Source organism: Schistocerca americana, chromosome 4 (genome assembly GCF_021461395.2).
Source record: "Schistocerca americana isolate TAMUIC-IGC-003095 chromosome 4, iqSchAmer2.1, whole genome shotgun sequence".
Lineage (NCBI taxonomy): Eukaryota > Metazoa > Arthropoda > Insecta > Orthoptera > Acrididae > Schistocerca > Schistocerca americana.
In genome coordinates, this window is record NC_060122.1 from 339,049,469 (window position 1) to 339,068,249 (window position 18,781).

Below are 18,781 nucleotides of genomic sequence, written 5' to 3' on the forward strand. Positions count from 1 at the left end.
TGTTACCAAATGAACAAGTTGGGTCTAAAAAGTTCAGTGAATAGTATCACAAAACAGAAATACAGGCAACATACATTTATTCACCTTCAAAGTACTCTCTGTTTCACAACATTTATAAAGCTACTAGAAACTATCAGCCACAACACTCTTTAGAGTCAATTAAAAGATCAGTACACTGGTCTTTGGATGTCTGTAGAAACATGATGCAGACAGCTGTGTACTATTTCTACAGTGGCTGCCTTTTCTACAATGAATTAAACTGGTGGCATTGTGTGATAGCTTTAGTAATCCCACAACGTGTACAAATGAACGATACCAATGAGTTGTCACACACATACCGTGAGGGCACCTACGGTGGGATCACAGTTACTACCACAGGCCAGTCACTTGAAAGCCTGCAGCAAGCCCAATAAAAGGCCATCCGACAGATACCTCTGCTTCAGTTTGCTGCCATCCAACTGGCTCTACAAGTGGACTCTGCAGTACTGTTTGTTTACTGTGTGCTTGGTGCATTTGGATCCAACACCTCTTGCCTTTACAGAACTTTCTTATGAAATACATATTAACTGGCTACTCTTGCTGGGACCTCATCCTTCTACTCTATAGCATTGAATGGTTTCTATTGTGACTCCAATGAATACACTCCTGGAAATTGAAATAAGAACACCGTGAATTCATTGTCCCAGGAAGGGGAAACTTTATTGACACATTCCTGGGGTCAGATACATCACATGATCACACTGACAGAACCACAGGCACATAGACACAGGCAACAGAGCATGCACAATGTCGGCACTAGTACAGTGTATATCCACCTTTCGCAGCAATGCAGGCTGCTATTCTCCCATGGAGACGATCGTAGAGATGCTGGATGTAGTCCTGTGGAACGGCTTGCCATGCCATTTCCACCTGGCGCCTCAGTTGGACCAGCGTTCGTGCTGGACGTGCAGACCGCGTGAGACGACGCTTCATCCAGTCCCAAACATGCTCAATGGGGGACAGATCCGGAGATCTTGCTGGCCAGGGTAGTTGACTTACACCTTCTAGAGCACGTTGGGTGGCACGGGATACATGCGGACGTGCATTGTCCTGTTGGAACAGCAAGTTCCCTTGCCGGTCTAGGAATGGTAGAACGATTGGTTCGATGACGGTTTGGATGTATTGTGCACTATTCAGTGTCCCCTCGACGATCACCAGAGGTGTACGGCCAGTGTAGGAGATCGCTCCCCACACCATGATGCCGGGTGTTGGCCCTGTGTGCCTCGGTCGTATGCAGTCCTGATTGTGGCGCTCACCTGCACGGCGCCAAACACGCATACGACCATCATTGGCACCAAGGCAGAAGCGACTCTCATCGCTGAAGACGACACGTCTCCATTCGTCCCTCCATTCACGCCTGTCGCGACACCACTGGAGGCGGGCTGCACGATGTTGGGGCGTGAGCGGAAGACGGCCTAACGGTGTGCGGGACCGTAGCCCAGCTTCATGGAGACGGTTGCGAATGGTCCTCGCCGATACCCCAGGAGCAACAGTGTCCATAATTTGCTGGGAAGTGGCGGTGCGGTCCCCTACGGCACTGCGTAGGATCCTACGGTCTTGGCATGCATCCGTGCGTCGCTGCGGTCCGGTCCCAGGTCGACGGGCACGTGCACCTTCCGCCGACCACTGGCGACAACATCGATGTACTGTGGAGACCTCACGCCCCACGTGTTGAGCAATTCAGCAGTACGTCCACCCGGCCTCCCGCATGCCCACTATACGCCCTCGCTCAAAGTCCGTCAACTGCACATACGGTTCACGTCCACGCTGTCGCGGCATGCTACCAGTGTTAAAGACTGCGATGGAGCTCCGTATGACACGGCAAACTGGCTGACACTGACGGCGGCGGTGCACAAATGCTGCGCAGCTAGCGCCATTCGACGGCCAACAACGCGGTTCCTGGTGTGTCCGCTGTGCCGTGCGTGTGATCATTGCTTGTACAGCCCTCTCGCAGTGTCCGGAGCAAGTATGGTGGGTCTGACACACCGGTGTCAATGTGTTCTTTTTTCCATTTCCAGGAGTGTATTTCTCCAAGAACTGTCACTGCCTGTTTCATGGATTAATTTGTTATTTGCTTATTACAAAAGCTGTTTATATTAATAAACATTGTGGGCCAAAGTTAACATTTCAGCAGTTGCCAACTTTACTCTGGATGACACTGGGCAAACCAGGTCTCATTATCTGTGATGAGATGTCTACAACAAAATTACCTCCTCCATGCCAACTAAAATGAATTCCGGAAACTTATGTGAAAGCTTTTCTCATGTGACATTCTGACAGCCATGGATCAAGGCACTCAGGTAGATGCAGTATTTCTTGTCTTCTGAATAGCATTTCACTCAGTATCATGTCAAACTTATTAATGGAAATACTGTATGATTGTACAGGGTATCAAATAAAATTTGTGACTGGATTGAATATTGGTTAGTAGGGATGATGCAGCATGTTATATTGAATAGAGAATCTTCAAAAGATGTAAAATAATTTAAGGCATGCCACAGGGAAGTTTGTTGGGACCCTTGTTGTTCACATTGTATATTAATGACATGGCAGAAGGCATCAATACTAACCTCAAGACTGTCACTCGTGATTGAGTTATCTACAAATGAAATATCCTGTGAAATATTCAGCCAGATCTTGAAAATATATAAAATTGGTGAGAAGCTTGGCAATTTGCTTTAAAGATTCAGAAATTTAAAACTGTGCACTTCATAAAACACAAAATTGTAGTATGTTATGACTGCAGTATCAGTAAGTCACAACTGAAATCAGTCCAATCATAGAAAAACCTGGGTGTAACAATTTGTAGGGATCTGAAATAGAATGATCATATAGGCTCAGTCAAAGGTAAAGCAGCTGCCACATGTTGTTCATCAGAAGGATACTGAGATAACGACCAGCCAACAAAGGAGATTGCTTACAAAATATTTGTGCGACCCATACTAGAATATTGCTCAAGTGTGCAGGGCTCATACCAAACAGGACTAACAAAAGGAGATTGAACACATACATAGAATAGCAGCACAAATGGTCACTAATTTGCTTGATCCATAAGATGGTTTCATGGAGAAACTGAGAAACCATAAAAGGCAGTCAATAAAGTGACATATTGAAATGTAACGACAGGACAGAAAAGCTCGACAGAGAAAAAGTTACTGGACCTGAATGGATACCAGTCTGATTCTACATAAAGTATGTGATAGAGCTTGCCCCTCTTATAGCAGCAGTCTCTGCAGGAGCAAAGCATTTCTAATGATTGGAAAAAAGGACAGGTCATTCTCATTTTCAACAAAGATTAATGAACAGACACACAGAACTATATGCTTATATCTCTGATGTCTGCCTGTTACAGAATTTTGGAGCATGTTTTATGCTTGCTGATTATGACATTTATGGAGTCCTAAAATTCCTTTGTAGGAATCAACATGGGCTTCAAAAACAACTGTATGTCAAACCCAGCTTGCTTGTTCAACTACGAGACCCAGAAAGCAGTAGGTACAGGCACACAGGTAGATGCATATTCTTTGACTTCCAGAAGCCATCTGACACAGTTCCACACTGCTGTATAACAAAGAAAAAATGAGCGTACTGAGTATCAAACCAACTGCATAATTGTACTGAAAACTTTCTAGCAAACAGATCGCAGCATGTCATTCTCAATGGAGAGAAGTCCTCAGACATAAAAATATAGTTGGGCATACCAAAGGAAGTGTTATAGGACTGTTACTTTTCACAACATATATAAATGACCTAGTGGATAATTTTACAAGTTCCATGTGGCTTTTTGTGGATGATACTGTTGTGGATGATGCTGGAGAACTGTGGTGAAATGTAGGAAGTTCTGCAAGGGACTGACATTTGGATTAAGGAGTAGTAATTCACCCTTACATAAACAAATGTAATACATTGTGTATACACAGAAAGTCCCATTATCGTATCATGTAGAACAATAATGTAGAAAATAGTTACTTCCATAAAATATCGAGGAGTAAGTGTACAGAGTGATCTGAAGTGGAACAGCCACACAGAATTATTTGAAGATAAGGCAAATGCCATACTTGAGATTCATTGGAAGAATCCACAGAAAATGAAGTCCACTGACAAATCACCTGTTCGACCAATACTTCAATATTTCTTACTGATCTGGGATCCATACTTATGTTTGTGTTCAATATCCTTCATTAGTCCTGTTTGGTATGAGTTCCACACACTTGGGTAGTAGTTTAGGATGGGTTGCACAAATGTTTTGTAAGCAATCTCACATGTAGGCTGACTGTATTTTCCCAACATCCCACTGATGAACAGAGTTTTCCAGCTGATCCACCTCTCTACGATAATTCTATTTCATATTCCTACAGATTGTTACGCCCAGGTATTTCTATGATTTAACTGATTCCAATTGTGACCTTACCTCAATACCTCATCTGAATAACATCCTGAACCCTGTCAGGAGGTTTCAGTAGCACACTCCTGTGATGGTTTGCCATCAATAATGTTTGTAACTTTCCCCATTTGATAGTTTGAATACATTATACATTTTATCTATATTGCTGCAAATATGTATTTTTTTTTCAAATTATGCAAATATAGTTGGTAAGCCTCATTTATTTGTCTCTCATTTTCCTTTTTTTAAACTCTATTTTCTTCTTCTTCAAAGTAATAGACCACTCATTACCTTAAATAAATAGCAAGTAGAAAACATAAAACGCAGTGATCACAAGAAAATATCAAATTTGTTATGGATATATTGTAAGAAAATTACTCACAGTTACTTTTCATATTTTTTATTAATGAATGTGATTATGTAATTAAAGATATGACTTACAGCTTCCAGTAGAACATCTCCAGCTCTTTCCACTTTAAGAAGTGTGGCTTTTGCTTTGTCAAGGTCTCTGTGTAGTTTCTCAACAACTGAAGCATAAGAGCTTAACATGCCTGTGATAAGCAAAACATCTGTTTGGCAGTTTTTCAAAGGTAGGTCTTTGCGCCTGAAATAGGTATCAATTTGATGAGATGCAATTTTTCAAACAATGTGAAATCTATTTGAAGTACGACAAGGGTGGTAAATTTGCTAGAAGGTACATTAGGTAGAGTAAAGGAGGGAAAAATACACAATACACTCAGAAAGAAAATGAAAAACAGGAAAACTGTCAACAAGAACTTTTAGTAAGTTGGGTTTCTGAAGCCAATAACAATATCTTCACAAGAATGATGAGATATAAAAACTTGGGAATAAGACACTAAAACTTGGAAACCATTTTTTCTCAGTTTGCTTTCTCATAAGTTATTCTGTCATACAAGGTATGCCCACAAAGTGAGTTCCATTTGGTTATATTAAACAAATGTGTTCAGATACAGAAAAAATATTTATTGTACAAAAATCTACAACTGTTAAACTACTTTTCTACATAGCTTCTGAAATTTTGTAGGCACTTGTCATAGAGTGGTACAAGTTTTTGTATGCCTTCTTCATAAAAGTTTGCCGCCTGTGTATTCAACCATGTGGTAATGTTCTTTCAGATCATCATCATTGTTGAAGTGTTGACCACCAAGGACAGACTTTAGGTGTAAGAAGAGATGAAAGTCGCTAGGAGCGAGGTCCGGGCTGTACCGAGCATGATCAGAATGGGTCCCAGTGAAATTGCTATAAGAGTTGTTTGGTCACATTCACCGTGTGAGGTCAGGCATTACTGTGGAAAAAAAACACCTTTTGACAGTAATCCTTGATGCTTGTTCTGTATTGTGCAGCACAATTTCTTAATGGTCTCGCGGTAACCGTGAGCATTGATTGTTTGACCTCATGGCAAGAAATCAATCAGCAAAATGCCTCTTTTCTGTCCCAAAAAATGGTGCACATGACTTTTTGAGGTGTCAAGATTTGCTTAGGCTTAACCTTAATTGGAGATGAAGTGTGCCTCCATTCCACTGATTGCCGTTTTGTTTCAGGGGTGTCGTGCGATACACAAGTTTCATCCGCCGTGACTATCTGAGAACCATCAATTTCTTCATTGTAGCATGTCAAAAACTGAAGTGCACTGGACATCCATTGTTTTTTGTGTTGCTCAGTAAGAATTTTGGGTACCCAACGTGAGCAAAGTTTTCGAAATTTCAATTTTTCAGTAACAATTTCATGAATTAGTGATTGTGAGATTTGCGGAACTTCCTTAGGAAGGGAACTAAGTGTAAACTTGCGGTTGTGCTTAATCTTCTCTTCAATTGTGTGAACCAGTTCATTAGTAACCACAGACAGGCATCCACTTCATTCTTCATCATGCACTTGATCACGTTCGTCATTGAACAGTCTGACCCATCTTCTAACCATTGAACCAGTCACAGCATTTTGCCCGTAAACCTCGCAGATTTGCTGATGAATTTCCTTTGGTTTAACTTTCTTTGCATTTAGAAAATGAATCACAGATCTGATTTCACACACGGAAGCATTTTCAATTACGGCTGTTGTTATAAAGAAGCACTACAAAGCACACGTCAGCAGCAGCAATCTAAAATGGCATACATGTCTTCTCCTTGAGTCAGAGTAACTGCCATGTATGCTCAGAACTGTGATCATAGCACTACCCTGGATAGAAATAGAAATGGAACTTACTTTGTGGATGACCCGCATATTATTTTAAGTAAGTGCATTTGCCTACCATTCTACAATACCAGTACAAGCAAAAATCACCAGAATTCAAACGGAGTACCACATAAAACACCTATAATTATCCAGTGAGTATTGTCTGAAAAGAAAAGAAATATTTTACACATGGAAGAGTATTTTCTAGTTACAACATGGAATAACTCAGCACAAAAATTTCTTTGGCTCCTGATACTAAGAACTCTTCATATTTGAAGATCTGACTACCATATAGTTAGGATGTTTATGCTTCTTATGAGTTAAAATTATATGTTCATAATATCCTCTCCCCATCCCCCTCCCCCACTCTCTCTCTCTCTCTCTCTCTCTCTCTCTCTCTCTCTCTCTCTCTCTCTGACTTTCCTGTGTGTGTGTCAAGAGAGAGAGACTGATGTAATTAATTATCATAAGATATAAGATAAAAATGGATGTAACCTACAAGATACTCAAAATCAAGGCTTTCTGCTCTAAAAACACAAACAAGGCATAGAAAAGATACAAAATAGTGTGGAAATAGAGGGGACATGATGATTGTATTTATGTAGGAAAGGAGTGGTATTTCAACAAAAAATGCATGCGTACTCTTATTATGCCACTTTTAGGTACAGTTGCATGTAGGATAATTCATACAGCAGACCTCTTACGTTTTAGGTATCTATTCGCAATAATGAAATAAAAAGTACATGTCTTAATGGAGTTTCTGTGTGTCAGTGTGATAATTTTTTACAATTAATAAACATGTGAATAATTGCAACCACTTGTTATACTGGTAACTGTGTCCACATTTTATGTGAATCACGTGATGCACAGTTCTGAGTTCATAGTCACAGAAGTACAGGGCATAAACTAATCAAGGCTATCAAGCAGTAGTAATGTAAAATAGCACCTAATATGTAGTTGAAGCAGTTCAACAGAATTAAATATAGTTTATATTTCTAAGCATAGTAGTGGAACATGGCTGGCTTTTCTTTACTCGCAGCCACATTTACTTGGCAAGCTATTTTACAATCACCAGATTTCTAAGGTCAAGTTTTCTGTAAAATTAGCTATTTTAATATTACATTACAGATACTGAAGAAAATTTTTATAAAAATTTCTAAAACATCCTAAAAATATTTCACTTGAAGTGGTGTAAATAAATATCAGGATATACATTAAGGTTTTGTCTCACAGTTCACCAAGTTTCCAAATTGTACTGCTTGTAATTTATGCCTAAAATAGACTTACACCTGTTTAATTTAAATAATGTAATATGTAAATATTTTAGATTGAAATTTTTACACTAAACAAGTCCAAAATAATTTATTACTGGGAGCATATTGTCTCCATTAATTTTGTTACCAATTCATCCTTGTTTAATGATGATCCTAAAGCTTCTGTTCTAGGTATTAAACTAAGTTGTAATTTTAATAGCTCTCATTTTAAGTAACAGATATCATAATTATGTACTCAGTGTCAGTTTGTAGAGTCTGCATACTCATTTGCTCCATGAAAGAAAAACAGTATGAAATAAAATTAGTGCGAGAAATTATAATAGAAAATCAGTTTAAGGTTTTGAGTTTACAGTAAAACCCTGGTTAACTGCACTTTGGACAACCACAACCCCGATTATCTGAAACACCTCTGGAGAGTATGGGGAGGGGAGGGATGGAAGAGACGGGAGTGTGCTGAACTGCATGTAGCAGGGAAAGGTGACTGCCTGACCTGCTGAACTGTATGTAGCAGGGAAAGGTGACTGCCTGACCTGCTGAACTGCATGTAGCAGGGAAAGGTGACTGCCTGACCTTGAGTTGCTTCACCCACCAACTCACCAGTTCACCAGTCTAAATAAAGCTACATTGCCAACAACAGTGCCTTTCAGCGTTTGTTTCTTCCCATTGTGAGTCAATTTTTCTGCTATCGAACTTAAGCAGAAGCATTTTGTGATTATTTTTGCTGATAAATTAGCTGCTATCAATGATGATGGAAATTAAAGTTTACTGAAAACTGGTGGCTAATTATGGAGTTGTGTTTCTGCCATTTCAGAATGAATGAAGTTGAAAGCTGAACTTCTAGAACAAGCTGTGAACAATCCTCATAGAAATACACTTGAAATATCTGACTCTGAAAATGTAGATGAAGCTCTTTATCTTTGATTTACCCAACAATGAGAAAAAGGCATGCCTTTGATGGCCTGATTTTGCGAGAAAAAGCTAAAATCTTATACAAGTTGTTATGAGATAAGGAAATAGATTTTCCTTCATGCTGTGGGTGGTTACACAGGTGTGAAAACAGATACAGCATTGGGAAATTGAATGTGCATGGAGAAAAATTATCTGAAGACCCAGACACAATTTATGTTTTAGAGTTTGAAGATTACATTCAGAGCTATACTAATGGCTAGATTTACAGTGCCGATGAAACAGGACTTATTTTCAAGATGTTGCCCATACCCTCATCAAAAGAACATCTACAATAGGACACAAAATGAAAAAAGAATGATAAATGCTTCTGGCACATTCAGAATTCCTCCATTGTGTATCAGGAAGTTGATAAACCTTTGAGCCTTGAAGAATGTTGCTCAGAAAGTGCTACCAGTTTTTTATACACCACAGAAACGTTCCTGGATGTCTTGTGAACTCTTTGCTGAATGGTCTACATTTTAACTGAAGAAGATCTGCCTAAAAAGGCATCTTATTAACTGACAATATGCCTACACTTCCTTCCATGTTAAAAGTGGTGATATTGTGCATTTCCTTCCCCCAAACATTACCAATCTATTTCAGTCACTCGATCAGGGTATAATAATGACATTTAAACAGCACTATCATGGGATATTCTTAAGAACCATCCTGCAAGGTAATGACTTGCAAAACAAAAGTATGAATGATGCACTAAATATAGTGAATATGAAACATGTAGTTTATTGATGTGCACAAGCCTGGGATAATGAAAGCAGAAACTCTTTGAAAGGGTTGTAGAAAATGTATGATGGGCTTGAAAAAGATCAGGCAGAAAATTCTGTAAACTTGACAGATACGGTAAAAAGAATTTGCAGATGTGAAGATTTGGATATTTGTGAGGTGGATGAATGCATTGTCACAGATGATACAACAAAAATCATGGACCAAGAAACTGTAGAAAATTGTTGCAGTCAAATGCTGACATGACTGAAGAGCCTGAAGTAGATGGCATGGATGACAAGAGTGAGAGCCACAGATGGTTTTCGAGCATTAGAGGTAAGCCAATATGAAGAATACATCTCTCAAAAACCCACTAGGTATAGTATAACACAGAAATTACAGTACATGTGTTGTTATTATAGGATGCCCTAAAATTTGTTAAACATTCCTATGAGTCAACACTGGCTGACATCCTTCTAACGAAACAATGGTGTGACATTGTTACTCAATAACACCAGAAACAAAAATTACTGAGTTTTTTTAAATTTTTAATTAATATGCTACAAACTATTAAGTACAGTATACCATATATTAGATACTGTAATCCTAAAAATGTAATCTAACTTACATAAAGAACATAAGCATGGCCTACAAAGAGGTTTTTGAATTCCTTTGACCTTCAAAACTTTTCAAAAATTTGTACTGTATTTACAGTACAAAATACTGTAGTAGATATTAGATGTTCATGACTAAACTGAAGAAATTGATATCTGAAATGATTCCCCCCCCCCCCCCCCCCCCTCCCCTTTTTCATGATTTTCATACTAATTACAAGACCACATTATTTTTAGGGACTAAAATTAAAGCATACAGCTGCTTTAAGATACCAACAATAACATGATAATGTAAGGGGTAGTGTCTGATCTATTAAATAGCTAGCAATATATTTGAATATATAATGCATACTAACCCCAAAAATGCATTTACGTAGAGCTTCAGATTTTTGTTATTGATGGTCCCTCGCAGACGAGCTTGAAATTCTTGCATGACTTTTTCCTTGTCTGGGTTTGTTTCATTTACCAATTGCTGAAAATAAGAAAGCAGCATGATGCAGAAACATAAGCTTAAACTAAGAACTGACATATGGTTATCTTTTAATCTTTCAGGAACTGAATGATCTCAACAAAAAGCACTGAATAAATAAAATATTTTAGGGGTATTGTAATGTAATGCTATAAAGATCATAAGCATAAGGACCTCAAAAAATTGGGTCAAATGTGCAAAGTGATAACTCTACCCTATCTAAAAAGTCAATGCAATAGATAACATCTACAGATATATGCACTATTGCAAGCATTACCAATACAAAGATACCTATATGTTCTATCATAAAGGCAGTGCACTGTTGCAGTTGTTTCTCAAATTCTACTGTACATGTAACAACTTGTCTCAAACAAAGGCATCTAAACAGTAAAACTATACATAACATAATGACATCATGGCCTTCTATTTCAGCGTCTACAGGTGCCAAGAACTAATTTGTGCATAACATTTGTTTGTCATTACCTCAGACATTAGCTGTAGAGTTAGTTGTAGAATAACATGAAAGGAAAAAAGAAAATTAATTGAAACATGTAACATACAATGTTCAAATCATTCTCATGATTTCATATATGTGCGTTTTTGTAACTAGTGGAATAAACACAACAACTAATAAATTAATTTGTCTATGAACTAAATAAATACAGACAAACTATAAGGTAATAGATATTAATAATTTAGTGATATATATTCAAAAACCATTTTGCATTTACCATTGAATTTTGTCTATTGCCATAAGCTGTTGCAAGATTTGCTGTTTAGAAAGTAAATCTCCTTTCACCACTGATTAAGTTTGTTTTTAACTTTCTCTACCTGTGGTACACTGCTATTCTCACTCATCTTTTCCTTTATGTTATTTTTATTTACCAAAATCCATGAGCATGGCAGTTTTCTAACATTTGGCTCAAAAATAAAAATTATTGAAAGCCTGTAGCAATATGTGTTTGTTTTTAAGAATTAAAGCTGTAATATGGTTTTGAAGCAAATAAAAATATGAAAAATGCACTAATAAGTTATAAACCTTATGACTGAAAAGACAAATATCAAATGAAAGGAAATCATGTACAATGACAAGAGCGTCTCTTGAGAAATGCTGTAGTTCTTGCAAAGATAAAATTTTCTTTAAAAAATTGACATTATTGTGAATCATGATACTTCTACAGGGAACCCCATTACTGATTGAGTTATTGATTGCTTTATTCATCTGTGAAACAGTTTATGTTGTATGAATTTCATCATCCAAAACACTAAAATTTTAGTGACTTAAAATTAATTTCTTATAAAATAACTGGCAACGATTTTTAAAAATCTAATCACATTTGGTTTTTGTTATAGTCTTAGCAAATTATTACTTCTGTATACACTTTATAAACAGCACTTCTTATAATAGGTAACTTGTTTTAATTTAGGTACTCTATTACTGCGTAAAAACTTTTATTTTGTAAATAATCTTTAAGCTTTGTCTTGAAAGAACAGGTAGTATCTATGTCTTTTATAAGCTGTGGTAATTTGTTGCATAATATGGTGGCATTGTAAAAAAACTATGCTCAGTTTTAACTTAATTTTTTCTGTCCAGATACATATTGCAGTAGTTTCAGGTTTTATAATCACATACTAAGCAATTCGTAACATAGTGGTCAATATTTCTAAAGATACCTAACACTCTAAAAAATATATTCAAAGGTACAGTTAACAATTCCAGCATTTTAAATAGTTTGAGGCAGTGGGCCATAGTTCCACCTTTGGTCATTACATGTATTGTTGTTTTTTGCAGTCGGAATACAGCTTGAATATTTTTCTTACTAACTCTCCAAAAAATTATGCCATAGCTAATAACAAGACGAATTCAAACAAAATACACTGATCTCATACATGAAATAACACATACTGACGTGAGAATTTCGAGCACATAGCATGCTGTATCAGATAGATTATATAATGGTAAGACAGAGATTTAGGAACCAGGTTTTAAATTGTAAGACATTTCCAGGGGCAGATGTGGACTCTGACCACAATCTATTTGTTATGAACTGTAGATTAAAACTGAAGAAACTGCAAAAAGGTGGGAATTTAAGGAGATGGGACGTGGATAAACTGAAAGAACCATAGATTGTACAGAGTTTCAGGGAGAGCATAAGGGAACAATTGACAGGAATGGGGGAAAGAAATACAGTAGAAGAAGAATGGGTAGCTTTGAGGGATGAAATAGTGAAGGCAGCAGAGGATCAAATAGGTAAAAAGACGAGGGCTAGTAGAAACCCTTGGGTAACAGAAGAAATATTGAAGTTAATTGATGAAAGGAGAAAATATAAAACTGCAGTAAATGAAGAAGGTAGAAAGGAATACAAAAGTCTCAAAAATGAGATCGACAGGAAGTGCAAAATGGCTAAGCAGGGATGGCCAGAGGACAAATGTAAGGATGTAGAGGCTTATCTCACTAGGGGTAAGATAGATACTGCCTACAGGAAAATTAAAGAGACCTTTGGAGAAAAGAGAACCACTTGTATGAATATCAAGAGCTCAGATGGAAACCCAGTTCTAAGCAAAGAAGGGAAAGCAGAAAGGTGGAAGGATTATATAGAGGGTCTATACAAAGGCGAGGTACTTGAGGACAATATTACAGAAATGGAAGAGGATGTGGATGAGAATGAAATGGGAGATATGATACTGCGGAAAGAGGTTGACAGAGCACTGAAAGACCTGAATCGAAACAAGGCCCCCGGAGTAGACAACATTGTTAACATCGAGTATAGATTTAAATGTCAGGAAGTCATTTCTGAAATTATTTGTATGGAGTGTAGTCATGTATGGAAGTGAAATGTGGACGATATATAGTTTAAACAAGAAGAGAATAGAAGCTTTTGAAATGTGGTCTACAGAAGAATGCTGAAGATTAGATGGGTAGATCACGTAACTAATGAGGAGGTATTGAATAGAATTGGGGAGAAGAGGAGCTTGTGGCACAACTTGACTAGAAGAAGGGATCGGTTGGTAGGACATGTTCTGAGGCATCAAGGGATCACCAATTTAGTATTGGAGGGCAGTGTGGAGGATAAAAATCATAGAGGGAGACCAAGAGATGAATACACTAAGCAGATTCAGAAGGATGTAGGCTGCAGTAGGTACTGGGAGATGAAGAAGCTTGCACAGGATAGAGTAGCATGGAGAGCTGCATCAAACCAGTCTCGGGACTGAAGACCGCAACAACAACAACAGCATGCTGTAGAGATTCTATTGCTAAGTATTTTTATGTGTTCTTTCCACCTTAATTAACAGTCAACATGCATTGCCATAAATTTTGTGCTTTCCACACATTGTGTAGCTTCATTATTTACTTTCAGGTTGTTGTAATCTGGCTTTTTGTTTATGTAGTAGTTCATAGTGCTTGTTTTCTTTATATTAAGAGCGATTTTACTGTTTACTGCACATTCACATATGCTGCTAAGCATTTTTTCATCTTTCTCTCTTGGTACTTCTACTCATTTGTCTGTGATCAGTACATTAGAGTCATCTGCAAACAAAATATTTTGTCCATGCTTGATACTTTGTGGGAAATCATTTACATAAATTAGAAACAGTACTGGACATGGCACACTACACTACAATACCATTATATTCATATATTTAGGATCATAACTATGTTTTTCAATACATTTGGAGCCACTTGATGCATACGTAATTTCAGTCGACTGCACTCTTATTTTCTAGATATGACTGAAACCATTTTTTCACCACCCCCCTTACTCCCAGTTCATCTAGCTTATTTAACAGTATTTGTGGTCAGTTGTGTTGAAAGCTTTAGTTACATTGAGGAATATACCTGTTGTACAATTCCCTTCACCCAGTGCATCTAGGACATGAGCTGATAGATATGCTGCTGTTAATTCAGTGGTTTTCCCTGATTGGAAACCAAACTGGTAATTGGAAACAAGGATGTATTTATTTAAATAGTCCATAGGTATATCCTTTAACACAGTTCCCATTATTTTTCCAAAGCAAGATAGTAGTGAGAGTGGCCTATAATTTTCTGTATTTTCAGTGTCATCTTTTTTGAAGAGAGGCAGTAATTTAGAATATTTTGTAGTAAGGAAAGCAACCCTATTTGAAAGATTGATTTGTAATGTCAATTAATGGTGATGATAGGCTCTACAGTCCCTTATCACACAAGTTGGTAACTTCATACAAACCTGTTGAAATTTTGTTTTTCAGCCTGTGAATTGCTTCACAGACTTCCTCCTTTGTTGTGGGCAGTAATACTATTGAATGCAGTATACATTTGTTTAGCTTTTTGACACAAGGGGCTGTTTGAATTTTTTCTTGTAATTTTGTTCCTATACTGTTGAAGTAGTTATTTATATAGTGTGCCAAATCTTGGATCTTTTATTATGGCCCCTCTGTCTTTGATTTTTATGTTTGTTTTATTCTTCTTTCTGGTTCCTGTTACCTGCTTTATGACTTTCCACACTGCTTTGTTTTTGTTTTCGGCAGTGTGTATCAGTTTGGAATTATGAGGTTTGTATATGCTACAAGCAGCACTTTCCTGTATGTTTACCTATACCGTTTATAGAAGTGTGAGGAAGCTGGATTAGATTGGCTGTTTTTAATTGATCTGAGGCTGTATTTACAATCTGAATGAAGTGGTTGGATAATTACGTCCACACTACAGTTTTCTATATCTAAAGCTGTTAACACATGATCAATAGCTGCCACTGACTGTTCTGTTATTCTTGTTTCACTATTTACCACTGACACTAAATTGTAAGTTTGAGCAATACTTGAGAAAATGTTACAGGTAGCATCAGGATTCAGTGTATTTATATTTAAGTCTCCACATACGGGAATACATCTTTTGATACTTATGCTATTAATTTTCCTAGGCTAGATAAGTACAACATTAAGGATGAAATGACATTTTAAGAATGCATGGGCATAGACCAGCTATGAGCAACTAAACCTCAAATATGTTTGCATGGTGACAGATCTATTTAGGCCTGATCCTGTTTTGCATTCACTAGATTATGTTGCATGCTTCAACAAGGACCCAGTGGAATGTTTCTGAATATTTGACAGTTGAAATCATTTGTTGGGGCATTCTGTATGCTTGGCGTCACACCAAACTAACACCATTAATATCAGCTCATCTCAAGATGCCTGAATCATACAAAACGTGTCATTGGTAAACAAATAAGAGTTATATCCCTGCAACCAAGACTGTTTGTTTATTCATCAAAATCCTATTGAAACAAATTATTGTTTTGAAAGGAAAGTGCATAACTGCAATTTGCACTTATGTTTTATGTGATTAGCTTCAGTGCGATACTTTGTATGAGTACGATTTCCTTCCTTTGAAAATGTCTTAATGCTGAAATGCATAAGGATTAAAGAAATATAATAAATATTCCTTGTCATTACAAGAGTTTTATTATATTAACATTTTGTGTAGGCTATTATAAGATGTAACACTCAAGTTAAATGCCATGGGTGTAACTCTGTATGTAATTACTGTATCTTGAATTATAAAATTTGTTGCAGTTATTTATGTAAGCACCAACTGTAATGCCAGAAAATGTTATTCATAACTATTACATTGAATCACAACACATATACCACACACCTGCATTATTTTAAATGATGCAAACAGAACAATATACGTACACAGAATGCTTAGGAATGAAGTGTATTTTATAAATTATTGTCACTAAAACTTTGATCATTCTCCGAGAAGAATTTTGGAACATTTCATCAATGTTTATTATGTGTAGACACTATTAATTGTGGGTTTCATAAATTTCATAAGACACATAACAGTTTTCAATGACAGAAAACTCTCTTTTACACATACACAATAAAAAATGGTGTTTACAAGCAGATTGTACAGTGTCTTTGCTAATAGTATACATGCTAAATACTTGGGCTCCCTACACTCAGGAATTTGTTCAAAATATTGTGTGCAGTGAAGTATGTTGGAAGAAACATTCCAATACAGAAATGGATTCACATGCTATGCCATATCTGCATGCGGATTACAAAACACAGGTATGTCAACTTTGTTGTGAATTTTCTTTACAAACACATGCATGGAAAAAAAATTTCCTTTCACATGACAAGATATTTTCATTATAAAAACCACATAATTATATATCAGAAAGACATTGCACATAATAACTCCAGAATTTGCATGAGACAGTTCAAAATTGAAATGATGTTTCTAAATGATATCAGGAGAAAGGTCATCTGAAATGAACATAATAAGAAATGCTACAAAAAACATTGTATTGAAATGTGTATGAAAGACACCAGCATTTAGTCTGGATTGAATATCGGCTAATTTTGAGTACAGTCAGTTTTGTATGAACCTTTAGAAGACTGTATAAAACAATGAAAAGTAAAGTTAGAAATAAGGAAAGTATGTGCATGAAGTGGAACAGAAGGATTTTAGCCAAAAAACAAGAATCGAGTCTGTTAATACATTGGCATTAAAGGCGGCAGCTAAGAGTTGAGAGGAAATAATAACAGAAAAATCAGAAAATGAAAATAATAAATAAACAGTGGGTGAAATGCAAGAAAAAAGTTTATAAGAACCACTAATCACAAGCATAAATTAATTTATTGATACAAGAAATGAGTACCAACTGATATTTTAAGAAATTTATAGAAAGAAATGGCAACAGACAGAAAATAAGAGAGCCACAAAGAAGAGATCACTGACTGACACAAGATCAAGTTTTGATGTAGGTTTATAATGTTTCACTTTCAATCATAAGAGATGAGTTTTTCTACTTTCTTTGCTTGGTCATTTTGACATACAGGGGCTATACAAAAATTTGGAAACACTACAAAAACCAACACACAACTATGCCTAATATGGTGTAGGAAACCCACTGGCATTCAAAATAGATTCCAGTCATCTCAGAATGGATAAATACAGGTCCTGTATGGTTTCCAGGTGAATTTCATACCATTTCCCCTGCAAAATAGTGGCAAGTTCAGGTAACAATGATGGGGGTCACACATCCTTTTCTCCAAAGTAGGCTACAAAGGCTCAGTAATATTAAGATCAGGTGGCTGTGGTGCCCAATGGAGATGCAGTAATACCTCCATCTGCTCACAAAACAAGTTCTGGATTATGCATGCTGTGTAAACAGGGTCCCCATCCTCTTGCAACATAGCATAACCATTGGGGAAGAGATACTGTACTATGGGATGGACCTGATCAACCAAAGTGGTCGGATAATCCTTGGCAGTAATGTGACCTTGCAAAGTAACCATGGGGCATGACACACCATGATATATCTGCCCGCATCACTGAATCCCCCTCTCCCCCCAACTCCCTACATGTTTCACTCTTGGGACATAAAGTTGACCAGCGTGAAACAAGATTCATCCAACCAAATAACTTTCTTCCATTGTTCCATTGCTCCATAGTCACACTTTATGGCTTCATTACCATATTTTGCTGATATGGGCATTTGTGTCACTGATTATTGGTTTTGGAATTCCAGCTCATCTTGCAGTTCACTGCCCATAGAGTTTCCTTCATGTTGTTATGGTGCTGATAAAATTTGTGAGCATGACATTTAGTTCTACAGTGACTTTTGCAGCTTTTCAATTAGCATTCATCACGACAACTCAACACACACTTCTGTCCATGTTGTGACTTAATGGATGATGTCCTCCTACTTTCCCTGTATGCAGTATAAATTTTTGATATGGTACCTTTAAAGCACCAAACAGGTTGGCTCCCTGCATTACGGGAGCCGCACCATACAAGCAACAATTTGCCCATGTTCGAATTCCATTAGCTGCAACACAATGCACTCATAATTGCACAGAACACTGTTCAGACCATGACTGATACTTAAAATGTATTAAGGACATTGCACAGCTGCTGTTCATTGTCAAACGCTACAGCACAACCTGTGCACTTGGGTAATATCGGTGTTTATGTTCTTGTGGTGTTTCCATATTTTTGTCCAAACCCTATATTTTCTCTTGGTGAAACCTAAATACTCTGCTCTTTCCTTCCATTCATTTAATTTTTTCTCACTTCTTCCTGTTTTCTCAATAAAGGAATAACATGAATATACTGGAGGGCTCTCTTCTGATTCATTGTAAATTTCTGTAA

The 18,781-nt window shown here is 37.1% G+C and overlaps 1 protein-coding gene across 3 annotated transcripts in view; it reads right to left on the reverse strand.

The window, feature by feature from the left end:
* The window catches only part of LOC124614043 (uncharacterized protein ZK1073.1), a 602,405-nt gene that overhangs the window by 4,879 nt on the left and 578,745 nt on the right, over positions 1-18,781 (reverse strand). For 2 of the 3 annotated variants that reach the window (XM_047142874.1, XM_047142876.1), the window contains exons 7-9: positions 11,122-11,133; positions 10,526-10,641; positions 4,865-5,027 (exon numbers count right to left, since the gene is read on the reverse strand). In XM_047142874.1, coding sequence (XP_046998830.1) covers positions 4,865-5,027; positions 10,526-10,641; positions 11,122-11,133 — 291 coding nt within the window. The remainder of the gene's footprint in view (positions 1-4,864; positions 5,028-10,525; positions 10,642-11,121; positions 11,134-18,781) is intronic. The other variant, XM_047142875.1, reaches the window with a different exon arrangement.